Consider the following 16,950-nt stretch of genomic DNA (forward strand, 5'->3'; position numbering starts at 1 on the left):
TCTGTGTATATTTTGAATCGAGCTTTATCGGCAAGCCTTGATCTTTTGATGATTTAAAGCAAGAGAGCACAGTCTCAATTCTCCTCCGTGAATAACTCAAAGCAGAGATCAACGCTAATAAGCACTGATCTGCCAATCTTCAGACTAGATGGTTTCCTAGTAGTATCCCCTGCTCCACTCATCTACGTTCCTGTCCGTGTCTTTTCAGCCTTCAGATAAATATATCTTCCAATGAGAAGCTGCAAGAGCTGTATATCCCACATGTATCCTCCTTACTGATTATTCCCAAGATTACACTCTGCTTCGGAGCTCCAATAATAGCTCATCGTAGCGCTTGTCTTCTATTTTGAACCACATTGGCGCCGCCACTGACACATCTTCCTTGCCCACAAAGCATTTTGATACCGTCAATCCATGCCAATCAACCATGTTTAGCGGTAATCACGAAGATCTTGGGCACCCGTCACACACGAGCATCCCGTCGACGGGCCATGAGTCTAAACCGCCGACCATCTCTTCGAAAAATCTCTCATGTTATACCAATCAGCGTCCACTATCTAAGCTCTCTGCAGACAGCAGCTCGCTATCCCACTGCTTGGGATAAATTTAGAATATGCGTCTTCAATCATTATGCTTCTCCCCGCAGACATTGCCGCCTGGCACAATCTGATCCTGTATGAGCTAGCTTCCTGCAAACTTTGCTGACCCTGACCTTGCATCGGACTTCCACGCCATCTATTCTTGTTTATCATACCCTAATACATCCTCACTTCATCTTTTCGCTGGTATGTATGATACTGTATCATACTTGGGCTCTTTTCAGACCGAATGGAGCTACTGTACGCATCGAGGAACGTGATCACACCCACTGCTAGGTGTCTATCTGGAGGCTTGTGCTACAAGGTCCTTTTTCATTCACGTTTGCCCTTGACACATATATTAGACTTCAGTTTTGTTTCTAAAGATAGAAGTCATCTTTGCATAGCAGTGTTCTGGTAAGAGAGTGTCGGCCAGACATTTTGTCTAAGTCATACTTATACCGCCGCCAGGAATGGGCAAGATTCTGCACCGGTGTTCCCTACGGTTTTGTTTGAACTTGCTTTAGATATAAAAAGACACTCCCTGTCATCCTATGGGAGGTTTGCTCAACTATGACTACGCAGAAGGTGTCTCCTTTCCTCGCCATAGATATGCTGATTGGCACGCACTTGCTAACCTATCTACACTTAGACTTCGACAACTGCTTTAATGATTTCTCTGGAATTCACACAAAAAGCTACCATGCATTCCTTCCAGATATTTACAGAATCTTTCTTTATTTACCAAAACTCTGTTACACCCATCCATGGATGTCAACCATTGGCTGGGCTGCCATCAATACTAGGAGTGAAAGGGTGAACAAGATACGTATCAACCGACACAGAGTATCATGTAATAGGTTAGAGAAATCTTATGAGCACAAGCAACAGCAACTGACTTGATGAACGTAGTTCATGTATATATTCATAGGTGGCAAGTCGGGTCTTTGATGTTGACGACTCATGCATAAAGTGGTATGCCAAGGCTTTCTATAATTAGAGGACCAATGGATTCCCCGCTCCAACTTCGCATCCCAGCAAAAGATGAAACTACACGAGCAACCCCCGACGCGGAAAGGCCTTTGAAGATTAAGATCTTAACGATCCCGTGATCGACTTGATAGTGAACCCCGCCCAGTTCGTGGTGCGAATGCCTAGTCCGCCCAACCGCTATCCTGTCCCTCCCACATTCCCGCCTTGTGCCGCCCGCATTAAGTCCCGATCTCACGCCCCTCGAATACGTGCCCGTTAGTATCTGCAGCCATGGCTCAAGCATCGCCCATCTTTACCCCAGACAGCGAATTCGCTGATCTGGAAACCTCTCGGGACCCCACGAATGGGAGTCTTTCCATAACGGCGCTGGCTCGATTCGAGTTCGAGGCTGGTAGAGGTAATGATGGCACTAAAATTTTGATGGTCGAGTGGGAAGATGACGATCACACCCGGTCCGCGGCGGAGGGGTCGTGGCATGTTTCATGGGCTGGAAAAACAGCTGTGATGCCCGCCGACGATAGACCGAGTGACAGCCTACGTCGTTGCTACTTTTTGCTTCCGCCTAATAGTACCATCCCGCCTGTTGTCACGCTGTCATACGAACCCCTGTCCGCAGGTCCAAAATCGAGTGATGTCACTGCGATTCCCTCAAACAAAACAGCAAAGTCAAAAGACACTTTCCAGCTCAATCCTCTCCCCGCCATATTTCCCCCTGGATTGGGAGCCACAGGTCGCGCAGCCGGCAAGAAGGGTGTGTTGCATAGTATCTGGGCGAAGAAGCGGCTGCGCATTCTTGAAAAGGAGATTGCAGAGGAGTCGCGCAACAATGTGGAAGGAATTGCGCTGTCCATGGCAATCGACGAGAAGGACTGGATTGAGTTGAACTTTGGAGTGACTCTGCGCTCGGCCGATGCATCGAATAGCTACGCCCCCACCTCGTCTTCCATAGATCCAGTCGGGCTAGCCACTCCCGTGTCACCCGTCAGTGGAAGAAAGTTGAGTGACAAGCTCAAGGGACTCAAGCTGCAAACAAGCGAGAAAGATTTGGCGACAAATAATGATGGTGGTATGTGCTCATTGTCATACTTTTATTTCCTGTCGGCAAAGCTAATCAAAACCAGGCTCAGGTCCCAATATCGATGACCTTCTCTCCCCGCAATCTCCTGATGTTGCTGTCTCCTCCTTCAGCTCATTCCATAACGTCGCCCATAAGCATATTCATTCCATGCCCACTCCAGACTCATACACCAAACCCCCCGGCCCGGAATCTCTCAGACCAGTTGCCCTTTTCCCGCCTTCGTCTCTACAGGAAGCCCAGCAGGGAAATGAGCATGAGCCTACCGGGTTTGCAGCAATGGGCTCATTCTCGCGCATCCCGAGCAATGATTCCGGCGATGACTTGTTTGCCAAGGCACTGAGCCCGCGCTCACCAGATCTGCCTCGCAGCCCTTTCTCGTTTGCCTAAACTTTCTATGCATGACCTCATACCATCTTTTACGACTTTGCGCAATGATTCCCCTTATGCAGTGCCATACCCTGCCCACATCGCCTATGATCGCGTGCTCATCTCGCTACTTTTATTCTGTTGATACATCGCGGACGTATATCATGCCCCATTGCCGCATTTTCATCTGATTTTTTGTTGTATGGACATAGCATACATTATCTATGGGCCACATATGTACATAAAATGATAGTCGAAATCCATCACCCCTCATAGAAGAAGAAAAAGCCGATTTTGATGATGTTTCCATTTGCAAGAGCAAGTCCTGGTCTGCATAGGCTAACAACAAAAGCAATAGCGACATATCTTTAAGCAAAGCAGGTAATGTAACTAGGTGCGCACCTCCCGCGCATTATCCAAACAAGGACAAATACGAACGAAAGAAAAGCAATCAACCACTAAATAAATTAATTGCTCTTCTTTCGCTGACTTCCCTGCCGGCCAGGCTTACTAGCAGTAGCGCTCGACGCGCCAGAAGTAGCACCTGACTCGGCAGAGTCCTTTTCACCCTTCTTCCCCTTGGCAAGCGACTCGTACTCCTGCGCATCCTTGCGCTCGGCATACCATTGCCCAGCCTGGAGAACCAGAATGCCAACGAGGACAAGAGCAAGGATGGTGTTGCTGGCAGATAGGACCTTGAGCGAGTCCTCGCGACCAAGAATCTGTTCCTTCTCATCGGGGGTAGTGGCGAGTTCGGCGCCGTATTGGCCGGCGGAGGCCAGACGCAGACCCTTTACGATGTTGGCGATGTAGACGGTTACACCGCACATGTAGAGAACAAGCGAGGCTCCGTCAAAGAGCATGTTTGACTCGGAGGGCTTGTAGAGCTTTGTCAGGAGACCGGCGAGGCCGAGGAAGATTACGATGTGCAGGATGCGTGGGATGAGCGGGGGCGAAGCGTGCAGGAAGCGGAGGTGCGCTTCCAGGTAATCATAGTGGGCGGCGGGCGTTGTCACGGTTGACCAAAGGATTGGGTAGTCATAAGGGAAGAGGGAGAAGATGATTCCCAGGAAGAAACAGGTTGCTGGTTGGAGTTAGTTTGCAGTCGCGTGGCCTCTTCGCCGTTGGAAGTCTGGGGGAGAAGAGTTGGATCTGCGGACTTACGGCAAACAATGAGGAAGGTCGCGAACGACCCGCTTTTGAATGCCATTTTAGAAAAATGGTGACTCAAAGCTCAGAATTGTAATTGAGAGGTTTTACGGGAATGAGGAGGAGTAGGGGGCAAAGCAAAGAGGCCTGTGGTCGCTAAGCGGGTGCCAAGCCCCGAGAGATAAGGCCTATAATCTCCAGATTTCTATAGACAAAATGACTGTCGCGGATTGATAATCACTGATATGAATATATGATACATGATACAGATTTTCAACGCCTTCGTTCATAAATGCGAAAAGTGGTATCTTCCAGAATATCCCATCCCGTAAATGCAAATGTACAAAACAACATCAACGCTGATACCGAGGCAATGACTCGTCCGCATGCGCCGTCCCGCCGACCAACTGGTCGTCTTCATCGAAGACCGGTGCACTAGGCTCAGGCTCCTGGCCATTGAGCTCATCTTGAGGCGCGCTTGCCTGTCCCTGCAGTCGATGACGTTCAAGCTCTTGTTTATCATCTGAGACACGTGGCTCGCTAGGTCCAGCGTTTCCATTTACAACGACAGTCTGCAGGGAATCTGCAGACCGGAGAGCAGGGGGCCGCCCGCTTATATCTGGCGAAGGCAGGTGTTCATAGTCCTGAAGATGGTGATCATCTGGCAAAACTGGCGCGGTCGGGCCATCCATGGGAACCGTCGATGGCCCTGCTTCGTTTTCGTCTGGTGGTTGACTTGGCAAAAGAGCTTCTTCGTGGCGGCGTGCCCGTGTTTTCTCATCTGCGGGCTCATCAACCTCCGGAGGCGCAACCATGGGGTCCATTGGTTGGAAGTGTTCAGGGTATTCTTCAGGATACTCGGCCCAATGTGCCTCCTCCTCGGGAAAGTAATCCTCCTGAGTATCGTATTCAGAATGGGGATCAGGCAATGGACTCGCCTCAGGCCATTCCTCTCCGTCGACAGGATTGACCAACATGGTAGATGCAGGTGGTGCAGCCTGTGACGCCGTGGAGTCGCCAGCTGTAGATGACGAGCGTTTTACTTTTCCTCGTTGCGAGTCGCGAGTCCCCACGACAACTTCAAAGGCCACTGATATTACGCCTTTCTCGCGGCGTATTGAATCCGTGTCCAAGATGTTGCCGGCCCAATTGGCAGTAACGCCGTTTGAATCGGTTGGGTTGAGAATCTGCCCGCTGGGCGAGAAGGTAGTACCGCCTGATACCATGTTGAAACGCGGGATGAAGCGATCAGGCGAAGTAAGCTTCCCTCGTAGATCCGTTACAACCTCCACATAGTAGCGGAAATTTATCATGGCCCCGGGTACACGTGTAATGGTTGGGAACGCGTCTTCGGGGATCCTGATAGAAGTTTTGACAACTGCAGTCATGGTACTCGGGTCCACGATCAAAGGGGCAAACGTTTGCGACAGATCCTTCCGAAATGTGCTGCTCGTTCGACTTGTTCCCAACGTGAGTCCTCCAAGTCCGGTCCGTGAGCGAGGATAACAGTCTTCGTATACGGGCTTTTTGCCAGCTGTCGTGGAGCCGATAGGTATTGCGGGATGTAAATCGATGCGACCTTGTCGATAGAGAGTTACCATGATGCCATGCGCACTGCGCACTTGTTTCCAATGGTTTATCGTGACTGTGATGGGTAATGTGTCGCCGGGGAGTACGCCGGCGCGCAAAAGCTCAGCCTTTGCGGTGATGGTTTTATCTGAGACGGAAGGGGTCGCACTGCGACCCTCGCTATTTCGCCCACCGGTACTTGCGGATGAACTCGGATCACTAGCGATCTGAAAGCTCAAACTGCTTTCGCTCGGTCGGCTGGACGAGCTGACATTGCTCGGCGATGGACTGAGTGGTGGTCTGGTATCTACCGAGGGCGCTGCGCCACTTATTGGGGTATCGATTGAGGATGTGTCTGGTGCTGCGGTTGCGTCTGAACTTGTTGATTTGGCTTTGCCCCTCGTTTTTGAGCGTTTTGAGATCGGTTCCAACGTGACAATTCGAGCTTTGGGTGCGGGGAATGGTGCAATGTCGATGTTTTCTAGAAGGTTGACCCGCCTTCGGCAGGTGAGTGTAGGGTTCATGGTCGTCGGTCGGGTAAGAGTAGAGGTAAGTGAGTAGCCGATGGTTCCGCGTTCGAACTGCAGTTTCCCGCGTTGTTAGCATATTTGGTTCGAATGAAATCGGTTGTACCGGATACGCACGTTAATGCTGCTGGGAAGCGCATAAGGCGGAAGCCCCATTTCAAAGCGAAATTTGTAGATGCCCTCTTTCAGGCGTCCATCGCCACACAGAACAACCTCATCCTCAAACAAGGTTGCTAATCCATTACCCATATATTCTGCGCCACGTCGCCCCCGCCCTGGTCCTAAGAATCCCAGGTCGGGGGTGGCTTCCCCAGCTGGAATCGCGTTTTTGAACACCTTGACATAACCGTGTAGACAGACCACTATATGTGTAATGCGAACAGGCCGTACAACCGTCACAACGACGGTCCCCTTTATGACGTCGCCGGGAAAATATGAGCGCCATGGGTCATCGGGATCGATATAAAAGTCGGTGATGCCTCGATTGCGTTGGCCGAGCGGGGAGCGAAATTTGGAGAAAAGAGAGTTGCGATTCCGACTGAGCGGCAACGTAGGTTGGGTGGGAGGTTTGGCGGACATGACACACAGTCGCTGTTTACTGCATCTATACAAAACAATATGGCAAAGGTGAGAGGGGATAGACTGAAATCAGGTTGATACCGATCCAAGAGGCACAGAGACAACGGAAGTCTTCTAGGCACCACGAAATGGCGGGGAAAGGGTTGGACGGATCAGTAGACAAGTGGTCTACGTCAAGAAATTCGATCGGACGCGATAGGTAGATCGTCTCGTCCGGGGGAGGGGGAGGGGGGATCTGGCGCCCAGAGACAGTGCACTGGACACAATCTGATTCCAAACGTCCACGGAATGTATCTGAATCCACGCGCGAGATATTTCCCCCGGGTCCAGATAAAGGAATGGGGATTATTATGATTGAGAGCCTCTGCACCACATTGTTTCTTGTGGCATCGAAGCGCAAGGCAGACAGTATTCGAGTGTATCCCCGCAAGGAACTCGCACTGTATCGGAGACGCAGGGTTCGTGAGATAAGAGAGTGAATAGTTCGGTTCGAGAGGAATGAAAGGGCAAGGGACCAATGGTCAAAATCGCTGAATGTTGGAGTGGGCTAGAACGAGCTCGAAAGAGGCGCGACTGGAGAAAGCGAAAGGTGGAGGAATGTGGGACTCGGATAGAACGCACGAGCCAGGAAGGGGATTAAATAGAGAAGGGACTAGAGAGTAGAAAGGAAAAGGAGAGAAAAGGTGTGTGTGTACAAGGGTGTACCTCGAAAAAGGCGAGAGAGAAGATGAATCGGAGAAGAGCGGGAGTTTGCGATAAGCCTCTGGGGGGCGGAAAACGAGGAGGAGGACATTCGATTCGCGTGTCGCACGGTCAAGCTTCTCTTGGTGGCTCAACTAGTGACCCCCTTTTCTGGGCAAGTTAGGATTATCATTTGGGCAACTTTTGATTTCTGACTTTCGATTCGACCCTTTTGTTCATGTTTCACAAATTTGATCCATAATTTTTGTCAATTTTGGGACTAAGTAGAAACCTAAGCTTTTTGATCATAACTCAGAAAGTCCTCCGTCCACGTATTCGTCTCCATAACATTCACGCAACACTGAATCCACCATCTCTCGGTCTCCGCCAGCTAATTTGCGCAAGTATTCTTCCAATATGTAAATATTGTCCGTCCATTGCAGTGCTTCCTCTCGAAACCCCGCTATTTCCTCTTGTACCTGGTTTGCACCCTTGTTACTGAGTGGATTCAGCCCGCCGGTGAGTTGGGCCTCTGTACTCCGTACCCGATCCACTGCCGCCTGGAGCTCGGCTTTTCTGGCCATCAGGGATTCTCTCTGCCCCTCATCATCATCGGTCTGTTCTCGGCCTAATCTCTCCGCAGCCAAACCCGCTTCTGCGTCGTCGCAGGACTTCCGAGTCTTCTCCACCTCCGTCATTACCCGGGCCAACTGACGCTCACGTTGATGCTTTTCATCGCTGCTAAAGACCCAGTACCAGTTCCCACTGCCAATCTTTTCGACTCGTAGTTGACCCTCATCGGTCAAGGCTTGGATGTATTCTTTGACTTGCATGCCATTGATTGATGCAATCGAGGGTAGCGTCTTCTCTAGATCCTTGAGCGTGTGACAGGTTCCGGTGGCGCGCAGGTGAGTCAGAATCAGATCCTGCTTAGCGCTTTTGGACAATTTGGGTGGCTTTACTCGACGCGTCAGTGGGAACCTGAGATGCCACCAAAGCCACGTACCATCTTGGAAATCCAGTTCACATAGTACTAGTAAGTGCCTTTTGATCGACGCTTGAGAGGCCTTTCCTCATTGGGTAAATGTGGGACAGCTAAGCATTTTTTGGTGGAGGAGATGTGTAAGTCACAGCTCTTGGAAGTGCCAGGGAGTCTTGTTCACTTGTCACGCAACACAAACTCATCTCACAGAGAGTACAAACTCATATTCCGTGCTTAGGTTTTGTTCCCTGATTATAATTCGGATATTTTCTCAATTAGAGCAGGACTGTTTGACTTTACTTTTAACTTTCAGGGCTTGATTTACCTGTAGTTAGCTAGCTCTATGTGATCAAGATCCTTGTGAGTATTGCATTGTTCAACCGTCGGAAGGGCTTACACCCCACGCACAGTACGAGTCCTACTAGATATAATCAAACAATACAGTTCCACTTCGCAAAACTCCATAGATCTGACCTCATATCCTTTAAGACCGACCTTGGGAGCACATTGATTACTATACCTAACTTGGGCAAGTTGGACGGTCTAGTGAGACAAGATTCTGCTGCAACATGGCTACATATGAGGTCTCACGACAACAAGATATTGCGCCGGTGCTGCCAACAATCCGGCCGAAGCCTGTAGGAAGCGCGGAATATGAATTCTCTGTGGCTGGGCCATGGGAGTCCGGCTGATTCACATATTGACCGAACAGCCTCAATATGCGGAGTAGCCCGTGAGGTCATCACTGGGTATGTATCAATCCGACCTTCGGTGCAATCGGAATATAAAGGGGGCGCAGCAGATTTCTGTCTTACAAATCAAAGGCTGACTGTTTTCATCCCTCTGTACGCCAGGGAAAGTGGTAGACAGCAGATATCTGCCGATCCCATGTGCAGCGTGGCTGTGCCACTGCAGGAGACAATGCGACCCGATTCGCCATTGGTGGCATTAGGTGAGCCGCAGAGCAACCATGCGCAAAGCTTGATCCTAGGTCGAGAACGTGAAAAGCCTCCGAAGATATCGGACGCAGGGATATGAATTCGAAAACGGTTTCTCAACCGAATCTCAAAAATCATTATCTTCGGTACAATTGGTTTCCCACGCCCTTCGGAACGGAGCCCGATCGAGAGGATTTGCGTCGTTTTGACGATTTCAGCACCCTGATAGGTACCGGCTCCTTTCGTGCAGGTGATACCATAAGCTGGTCTTTGATGTTGTTCTTGAGGTCAATGTCTTCCTCATCCTCCGACAGCTCCTCTCCTTCAACGAGGACTAGATCCCCGGTATCACCTAGTGCCTCCTTAGCCAGCTCTTCAATTAGAATTCCCATCGCTAGCAATGCAGTGCCATCCATAGTGCCGCTGTCATCGTTGCCGTTATCAGCTGTAGCAAGTTCAAAGTAATCGGCCGCGTAGACATGTAGCGTTTTGAGAAGTTCGGAGGAGGAGGCAAGGGTTGGTCAGAAGGGAGAGCTTCATGCGCGAAGTATGTTTCATCGATAGGTTGCTTCGCTAACCTTTCCTTGCGAAAAAGAACCTCCTCTGGGCGTAGAGCTCGAGCGCCTGACGAGGCTGTATCGCGATATTTCGAGGCAAATGGCTGGTCAGTTCGAAAACCACGAGCGGTGACGCGGGCTAATTTCGATTAGTTTACTTTTTCCAATGAATGCACCAACATGAACTCATACCAGCTACCGCATCATAGAGATTGGAGAAGCGCCTGTTGGGCATATCGAGATTTTCAATTGCCGAAGGCTGGTCAACCCGCAGGCCATTGTTGTTTCCGACTTCGTTGGGCGATTGGTCAGCCGAAAGAGGCGGCTCGTCAGATGGTATGGTCAATGTACCACGGTGCTTTGAGGGTTTCTTTGACGGTTTCGGGGACTCTAAGGGCATTTTGGGCTGCCCACTAACCCGCAGTCCATTCTTATCTTTGACCGTTTGAACCAAGAGGTTTTCATCAGATTCAAGCTGCCTGTTCGATGGCATGCTCGATTTACAGGTGAAACCAGTGAGAATTTGGCCCGGCGCAGAAGTTTACATGCAAATGTGAGAAACCATCCCCAGAATCAATGCGCCGGCACAACCTTAATCCGGTTAAACACAGCGTCATTGGTTCCGCAGTCTGGACACTCCCATGAAAAGGTATCAGCGCTGATGAATGAATGAATTCCTATCTGCTCAACAGAGCCCTCGGGTCTATAACCCCAGATGACTTTCATGTCGCTCAAACAACCAGACTAGTGCACAGCATCGAGCCGGCTCCCGGTATAAGATTCTCCAGCCGCAAATCATTGACACCAACAGACCGATCCCAGGATGATGTGGCGCCTTTGGATCAAGAGCTCGATGCTTCAGCAGAGGTTTCCGCTCATAAATCTGGCGTTAACTGCCTGGCTGTTGATCAGTTTGATGGTCGATAGTGCGTGTTGAACCGCTCAACATCCCAGCATTGTCACTAACATGAGGATAGTATGATATCGGGCGGTGCCGATCCATCAATCCATCTCTGGGACCTGGAAACAAGAAACTCAGAACTTGAGCATGTCCATCAGTCTTGCGCGTCAGTCAACAAATCATCCCATCCTGATGCGCACACGCATGCGATTACCTCCCTCTCGATATACCCGTTTGATCCGGTCCCTTCGACAATATTCTCGACAGCACACGATGGCACATTGAAATTGTCAGCGCTACAAGCGCCCTCCATCACACCTGTTCATACATTTAATCTGGACTGCACGCCGTTTTCGCACTCGTTCTCTTCACAGCCCGGGTCAACGTTACTTGTCGCAGTCGGCACATCCGAACGATCGGTACGGCTGGTAGACTTGCGGTCTGGACTATCGACGCAAGGATTACCGGGACATAATGGCGCGGTTTTGTCAGTTGCGTGGGCTCCTCACCGACCACACTTGCTGGCTTCTGGCTCGGTTGATAATAAGGTCATCATCTTCGATGTACGTCGCGGGGGACACAATTCTGCTATCGCGACCTTGGACATGGACGATCCGGTGGGACTGGTCGCTCCAGGCACAGGGTCCGCACCTGCATCTTACGAGAGTCGCCTGGCCTTTTCTCGACACGCCCGTGCTCATAATGGCCCTGTGACAGGGGTACGCTGGACGTCTAATGGCAGCCATATCGTTACAACAGGACAAGACTCGCGGATCCGAGTCTGGGACTCTGGGACGGGTGCTAACACACTCGTTCATTTCGGTCCTCGTGTTCGTAATAGCTCTACGTCTCATCTGGCAGAACGGGCGCCATTGGTTGTCCCTAGGGGCTACATGAGCTTGGGTCACGAGACGTTGCTCTGGCCCAACTTCAATGAACAGGATGATCGCGGTGAGATTTTAATGTTCGAATTCCGCGAGGGAACATTCGTTAAGCGTCTCCGGGTGCCTGGAGTTATGGTTGGGTCACAGAACGTCCGCGGGCGCTCGACTGCTCTCAGCGCCGCACGGGTCAACGATCTTGTTTGGCGTGGCAACGGTGGTTCAGGAGAGGGGATAGAACTATTTTCGGCACATGGCGACGGAACCATCCGAACATGGGCATCTCGTGAGCCAGACGGCGAGCCTAATGAGGCTGACACAAAAGCTGTAGCAGATCGCAAAAGGAAGCGAGATGTTCTTGAAGAATTATCCCGAGGATTCCTCGAGCCTGATCAACCCAGTCTACGAATTTGAACTACAATTTATGTTACTGCGCAGCCACTGCTCGAAAGCTTGGTTGAATAATGTTCAATTAATTTATCTGACAAAACGCAATTCATCACATCGTGCACCAGCCTGGCCAAAATTTTCGTATACACAGAAGGTCCAGGTCCAGGTCCAAGTCATTCAAAAAACGACACGCATGAGGCCCTTAGAACTGGTAGGGCTCAAGTTCACTTTAGCCATATTTCGCGTGCTTGAGGTCGCGTGCACCAGCATGACCAGCATGGTGGTTAGCGCCCAGAAACATGCTTGGACTCAACACCAGCCGGCATGGAATTGCCTGTGCCTGTGATGACCTCCCCGGTCTCGCCCATATCTCTGGTCGAACGCGGGAGATCAGTGGCGTTATCGGCTGCCTTGGCTGTGGAAGGCTCGGCGATGCCGGCATTGTCGAAACCAAAGTGCTCGGCCCGTTGATCGGGACGGGCCACTGAGGGGAGGGTGTTCATCTTGCCGGCATCATTTGGAATAGTTGTGCCAGATGCGGCCATTTCGGAGAGGCTGCCACCTTGGTGGGGATCTTGGTGAACCATTGTGGTAATAGGTTTATGGTGCGGTGATCTGGATGTGGTTTGGATGTGAAGATAGTATAGTTTTCTGATGAGATTCGAAGTAAATAGTGTCTAAGGAAACTTCACAGAGGAGCGTTGTATGTGGTCTAAGTCAATTGCAGTGCGTCTCTTTTATATTTGGTTCTGGGGGTTCGAGTCTTGATTTGACGCCTGGAACTGATGTCACAACTTTGGATTTTGTACGGAAATGATGAAGCGATGATATCACCCACGCCATATCTTGATTAACCAAAAAGATATTTGTGGAACTGATTTCTGTTGTGGGTACTGAGTGATTGTATCCTGAATGTGAAATCAGTGACAATCATCAAAGTTGGTAGTGGCAAAGATTGAAAAGGGACTTGACCTTGTTATCAAATCCAATATGACCCACTCGCGCGCATCAGGTCTAGGTGTTCGGGATCTCGGGCCGTTAGTCAGATGGCTGTAGTGGTACTGTAGTGTGACCAATTATGTGGGTCAGGGGCAAATAATTTCAAGATCAATTTACAATAATGCACGTTGGTTTTGATTGAGAGGACCGAGACCTGAAAAAGACAGATTGAGTTGATTGATTGAAAGTCAAGGAACTAATTGCATACGAGAATTCAGGAATCTGGGGAAAACTCAAAAAGTATGAATAATCAGTCGCAAATGTGGACATTATAGAGTGAAGAGCATAAAGTACAAAAAGGGTTACGAAAAGAAATAACGGAAAGAAAGTATAAGGCAGAGCCCAAACGAGTGACAATAGACTGATATTACACCGAACGCCGTTAGTTGGAGAGTCCTGTGACCATCTAGATGATGAAAGCAAGGACACCCATGACAGCGGCAGCGACAGAAACAATGCCGCCAGAGAGACGAGGAGCAGCTCCTTGGAACATGACGCCGTGGGAGGCGGAGGCCCAAGCAGAGGAAGAAGGCGAAGCCTTGTGCTCAGCAGAGACGTCGGTAGGCATGTTGAGACCGTGGGTACCGGAGGGGGTAGCCATGGAGTAGGCACCGGCGGACGAAGGGGTAGCCATGGGAACGTGCACAGGGATCATGGAGAAGGAGGCAGCCTGGCTCAAGGGACGCTGGGAAGCGTAGTTGTAGCCGAAGTTGCCCGCTTCAGGGGAGGCATGGGCAGAAGCAGAAGCAGCGTAAGACTTGATCTTGGGGTCAACCTGGGCGGATTGCGGGGGGTGTAGGCCATGGGGACCGCACTGGTCTCCATAGAAGGAGCAGACATGTACACCAGACGAGTGGCCTCGGCGGTCTTGTACTGAGTCTTGGTCACAGTGCGGACAACTTCGTGGACCTGGGCAGAGCACTTGGAATCTTGCTCGTGGTCCTCGCTGGGAGGGGCGGACTCCTCGCTGGGAGGGGCGGACTCCTCACTGGGAGGGGCGGACTCCTCACTGGGAGAGGCGGACTCCTCACTGGGAGGGGCGGACTCCTCACTAGGCGGCGTGGACTCCTCCTCGGGGGTGAAGCTGGGGGGAGAGGGAGGAGAGGCTTGGCTCTCGGGGACCTCTGCGGAGGGAGGAGCTTCGAAGGAGTGCGCGGGAGGAGCAGGGTAGCTCTCGCTCTCGGGGTACTCGGCGGGAGCGGCAGGGGACTCGTATTGGTAGGGATCAGCGTTGTAAACGGTGTTGGGATGGTGCACGTGTGTAAAGTCGCCCTTGATAGCGTGGTTGTCCTCGTTGTGCTCATTCACGCCAGTGGTAACGTCGATATCAGTGGGGTCGGAGAACCCAGCACCTTCGTCATCTCCGGAAGGACCTCCCATGGCAGTACCGCCGCCACCACCGCCAGCCTCACGGCTAGGGGAGAAGGCACGACGATTGAAGGGACCCACACCTCCAGCTGAGGGGCCATTGTTGATCTGCTGGATCGATTCGAGGTCGAAGTCCTCCTCAGGCGCATAGGTTTCGGGCGCGTAGACAGCGGTGTATGGTGCGTAGACCTGAGGAGGAGGGGGGGGGACCAGGGAAGTGCTCAAAGTGAGAAGGGGGACCAGAAGGCGGGCCAGCAGGCGGGCCAGCAGGGCCGTGCTCAAAGTGCGCAGGGGGAGGTCGGTTGAGCGACGGTTGAACGGACCAACGCCACCAGCTGAAGGGCCGTTGTTAAGCTGCTTGATGGAGGTCAAGTCAATGTCTTCCGATGGAGCATAAGTCTTAGGCGCGTAGATGTCAGTGTGAGGGGCAAAGACATCAGGGTGACCATGGGGGGGACCGCCAAATGGAGGACCGTGAGGGGGACCACTATGGTGGGGAGGTCCATGCTGCGCAGGAATGGGAGGACCGTGGTTGGCCGGAGAATTGAAGATAACAGGACCAGGGCCACCATAATGGGGTCCAGGGACAACGTGAGGTGCAGGATAAACATCTTCATGTGAGGAGTGGATACTGTGGTTGTCCTCGTTGTGCTCATTGACACTGGTGTCGGTCTCAATGGTGGTTGGGAGGCTGAAACTCTCACCACCATCGTCGCCGGAGGGACCACCCATCGCGGTGCCACCCTGCGCAGGCTCCCATCCACGCTTGAAAGGAGCGCCGAAGGGAGAGGAAGGCCGGGGCAACGGGTTCCGGCAAGTACTCATCCTTGTGCTTGAGATCGATGGAGTGGTCATCCTCGTTGAACTCATTCACATTGGTGTGGAAATGACCGGTCACGGGCTTGCTGAATTCAAGGCCGCCATCGTTTCCAGAGGGACCACCCATGGCGACGCCACCGTGGGGACGAGGGAATCCCTCGGGTCCGTGAGAGTAGTGAGAACCGCCGCCAGGGCCACCCATGGCAGTACCACCCTCCTGAGGGTGGAAACGCTTCTCAAATGCCTCAGGGGGCGTGTTGAAAACTGCCGAAGGCGGGCCAGGGGTCCGTGGAATTTTCCACGGGGAGGGCCACCGAAGTGAACAGGGGGTTGGACTGCAGCAACAGGAGGTGGGTGAACGTGGGTGTTCTTGACATCAATAGAGTGGTCATCTTGATTGTAGTCATTGACCTCAGTGTTGAAGATTCCAGTGATTGGCATATCGAAGCTCTGGCCTTCATCGTTGCCAGAGGGCCCTCCCATGGCAGTACCGCCAGGGGTGCTGCGCTTCCCGAATGGACCCATGCCAGGGACTTGAGGTCCCTCGACCACAGGCGGACCGAAGACAGCGGGAGCGTGGTGGGGACGGGGATACACATCCTTGTGCTTCACGTTGATCGAGTGGTCATCTTTGTTCCACTCGTTGACCTGGGTGTTGGTTTTGATGCTGGCGGAATAAGGACTGATAAAGCCGCCGTCACTATCATCTCCGGATGGGCCACCCATGGCGGTGCCACCATTCTGAGTGGGTGGGAAGCCATGTTCCTGACGCAGAATTGATTAGCTGAAGTGTCGATATTACATTATGGATTCCACATACACGCTCAACGAGCTTAGCCTGGGCAGCGACTGCCAGCAGTGCGATGGGGATTCCACCGATGAAGCCCTTCATGATAGTGATAGTTCGGGTTATTACTGTAAAAGGTATGTATGCTCTGGCCCGTAGGAGTTAAAAGAGTGACTGGAAGCGAATGCCACGGGGACAGATCAAAAGAATGGCTCGATAGGTTGAAGAGACTCCCTAAAAGACAACGAGTGACACTCCAGGCTGGAGGAGATCTGAAAGCGCTTTAGTACTTCTGGTCCATTCATCATCACCCGCTCAATTGGTAGAGGGGAATGCCGCTGCATCAACAGACCTTGGGTCTCGACATGAGGCCAAGACATGGAAACCTCCATCAGAATGTCATGGAGAATGAACAACAACATCAACAGCGGAGCAAGGGCTCCTCGATTAAGGTTGGATCGTAAACAAGTGCCGTGTGGTTCACGAAAGGGTGGTGTTACGGCATTCCATAAAAGTTGAGGGAGGGATGGATCATCCGGAGTTGCGGCATTCACGAAACCTGCGAGCCAACCAGGCGCGCCCCTTGGCTCAGCCAGGTGTTTCGCTGAATTAACACGAATGGGTAGTGATGCCAATACTGTTGATTCTTTCCCAAAATTACTGGAATATGGACGATCGGTGTCCCTGATCGTGGAGCATCGACTTTAGAAGCGCGGTCGAGCCATTGTGGAATTCCAAATGATGTCAATGCCAACATGGAATAATTGTGCCCCGGAAGACTGAACGTGACTTGCGGTAAACAAAACAA

The 16,950-nt window shown here is 51.6% G+C and overlaps 8 protein-coding genes across 8 annotated transcripts; 2 read left to right on the forward strand and 6 right to left on the reverse strand.

The window, feature by feature from the left end:
• Positions 1-1,841: 1,841 nt before the first annotated feature.
• On the forward strand, positions 1,842-3,036 carry N7529_005780 (uncharacterized protein; the record flags this gene model as incomplete). Its single annotated transcript, XM_057241307.1, has 2 exons — positions 1,842-2,637; positions 2,693-3,036. The coding sequence occupies 2 exons, from the start codon at positions 1,842-1,844 to the stop codon at positions 3,034-3,036; spliced, it is 1,140 nt and encodes a 379-aa protein (XP_057096666.1).
• Positions 3,037-3,482: 446 nt separating this feature from the next.
• On the reverse strand, positions 3,483-4,225 carry N7529_005781 (putative secretory component protein shr3; the record flags this gene model as incomplete). The annotated part of the gene is made up of 2 exons (XM_057241308.1): positions 3,483-4,099; positions 4,180-4,225. 2 exons carry the CDS (start codon positions 4,223-4,225, stop codon positions 3,483-3,485), a joined length of 663 nt encoding a protein of 220 aa, XP_057096667.1.
• A 292-nt stretch (positions 4,226-4,517) lies between these two features.
• On the reverse strand, positions 4,518-6,839 carry rim8 (pH response protein PalF; the record flags this gene model as incomplete). Its single annotated transcript, XM_057241309.1, has 2 exons — positions 4,518-6,314; positions 6,378-6,839. The coding sequence occupies 2 exons, from the start codon at positions 6,837-6,839 to the stop codon at positions 4,518-4,520; spliced, it is 2,259 nt and encodes a 752-aa protein (XP_057096668.1).
• A 986-nt stretch (positions 6,840-7,825) lies between these two features.
• On the reverse strand, positions 7,826-8,529 carry N7529_005783 (putative GAJ protein; the record flags this gene model as incomplete). Its single annotated transcript, XM_057241310.1, has 2 exons — positions 7,826-8,476; positions 8,527-8,529. The coding sequence occupies 2 exons, from the start codon at positions 8,527-8,529 to the stop codon at positions 7,826-7,828; spliced, it is 654 nt and encodes a 217-aa protein (XP_057096669.1).
• A 1,048-nt stretch (positions 8,530-9,577) lies between these two features.
• Positions 9,578-10,490, reverse strand: N7529_005784 (uncharacterized protein; the record flags this gene model as incomplete). The annotated part of the gene is made up of 3 exons (XM_057241311.1): positions 9,578-9,863; positions 10,019-10,136; positions 10,190-10,490. 3 exons carry the CDS (start codon positions 10,488-10,490, stop codon positions 9,578-9,580), a joined length of 705 nt encoding a protein of 234 aa, XP_057096670.1.
• Positions 10,491-10,666: 176 nt separating this feature from the next.
• On the forward strand, positions 10,667-12,193 carry N7529_005785 (WD repeat protein; the record flags this gene model as incomplete). The annotated part of the gene is made up of 2 exons (XM_057241312.1): positions 10,667-10,923; positions 10,975-12,193. The coding sequence occupies 2 exons, from the start codon at positions 10,667-10,669 to the stop codon at positions 12,191-12,193; spliced, it is 1,476 nt and encodes a 491-aa protein (XP_057096671.1).
• Positions 12,194-12,453: 260 nt separating this feature from the next.
• Positions 12,454-12,756, reverse strand: N7529_005786 (uncharacterized protein; the record flags this gene model as incomplete). Its single annotated transcript, XM_057241313.1, has 1 exon — positions 12,454-12,756. One exon carries the CDS (start codon positions 12,754-12,756, stop codon positions 12,454-12,456), a length of 303 nt encoding a protein of 100 aa, XP_057096672.1.
• Positions 12,757-13,574: 818 nt separating this feature from the next.
• Positions 13,575-16,247, reverse strand: CweA (uncharacterized protein; the record flags this gene model as incomplete). Its single annotated transcript, XM_057241314.1, has 5 exons — positions 13,575-13,943; positions 14,015-15,197; positions 15,241-15,619; positions 15,670-16,120; positions 16,176-16,247. The coding sequence occupies 5 exons, from the start codon at positions 16,245-16,247 to the stop codon at positions 13,575-13,577; spliced, it is 2,454 nt and encodes an 817-aa protein (XP_057096673.1).
• Positions 16,248-16,950: the final 703 nt, after the last annotated feature.

Source organism: Penicillium soppii (assembly GCF_028829465.1).
Source record: "Penicillium soppii strain IBT 18220 chromosome Unknown utg000005l, whole genome shotgun sequence".
Lineage (NCBI taxonomy): Eukaryota > Fungi > Ascomycota > Eurotiomycetes > Eurotiales > Aspergillaceae > Penicillium > Penicillium soppii.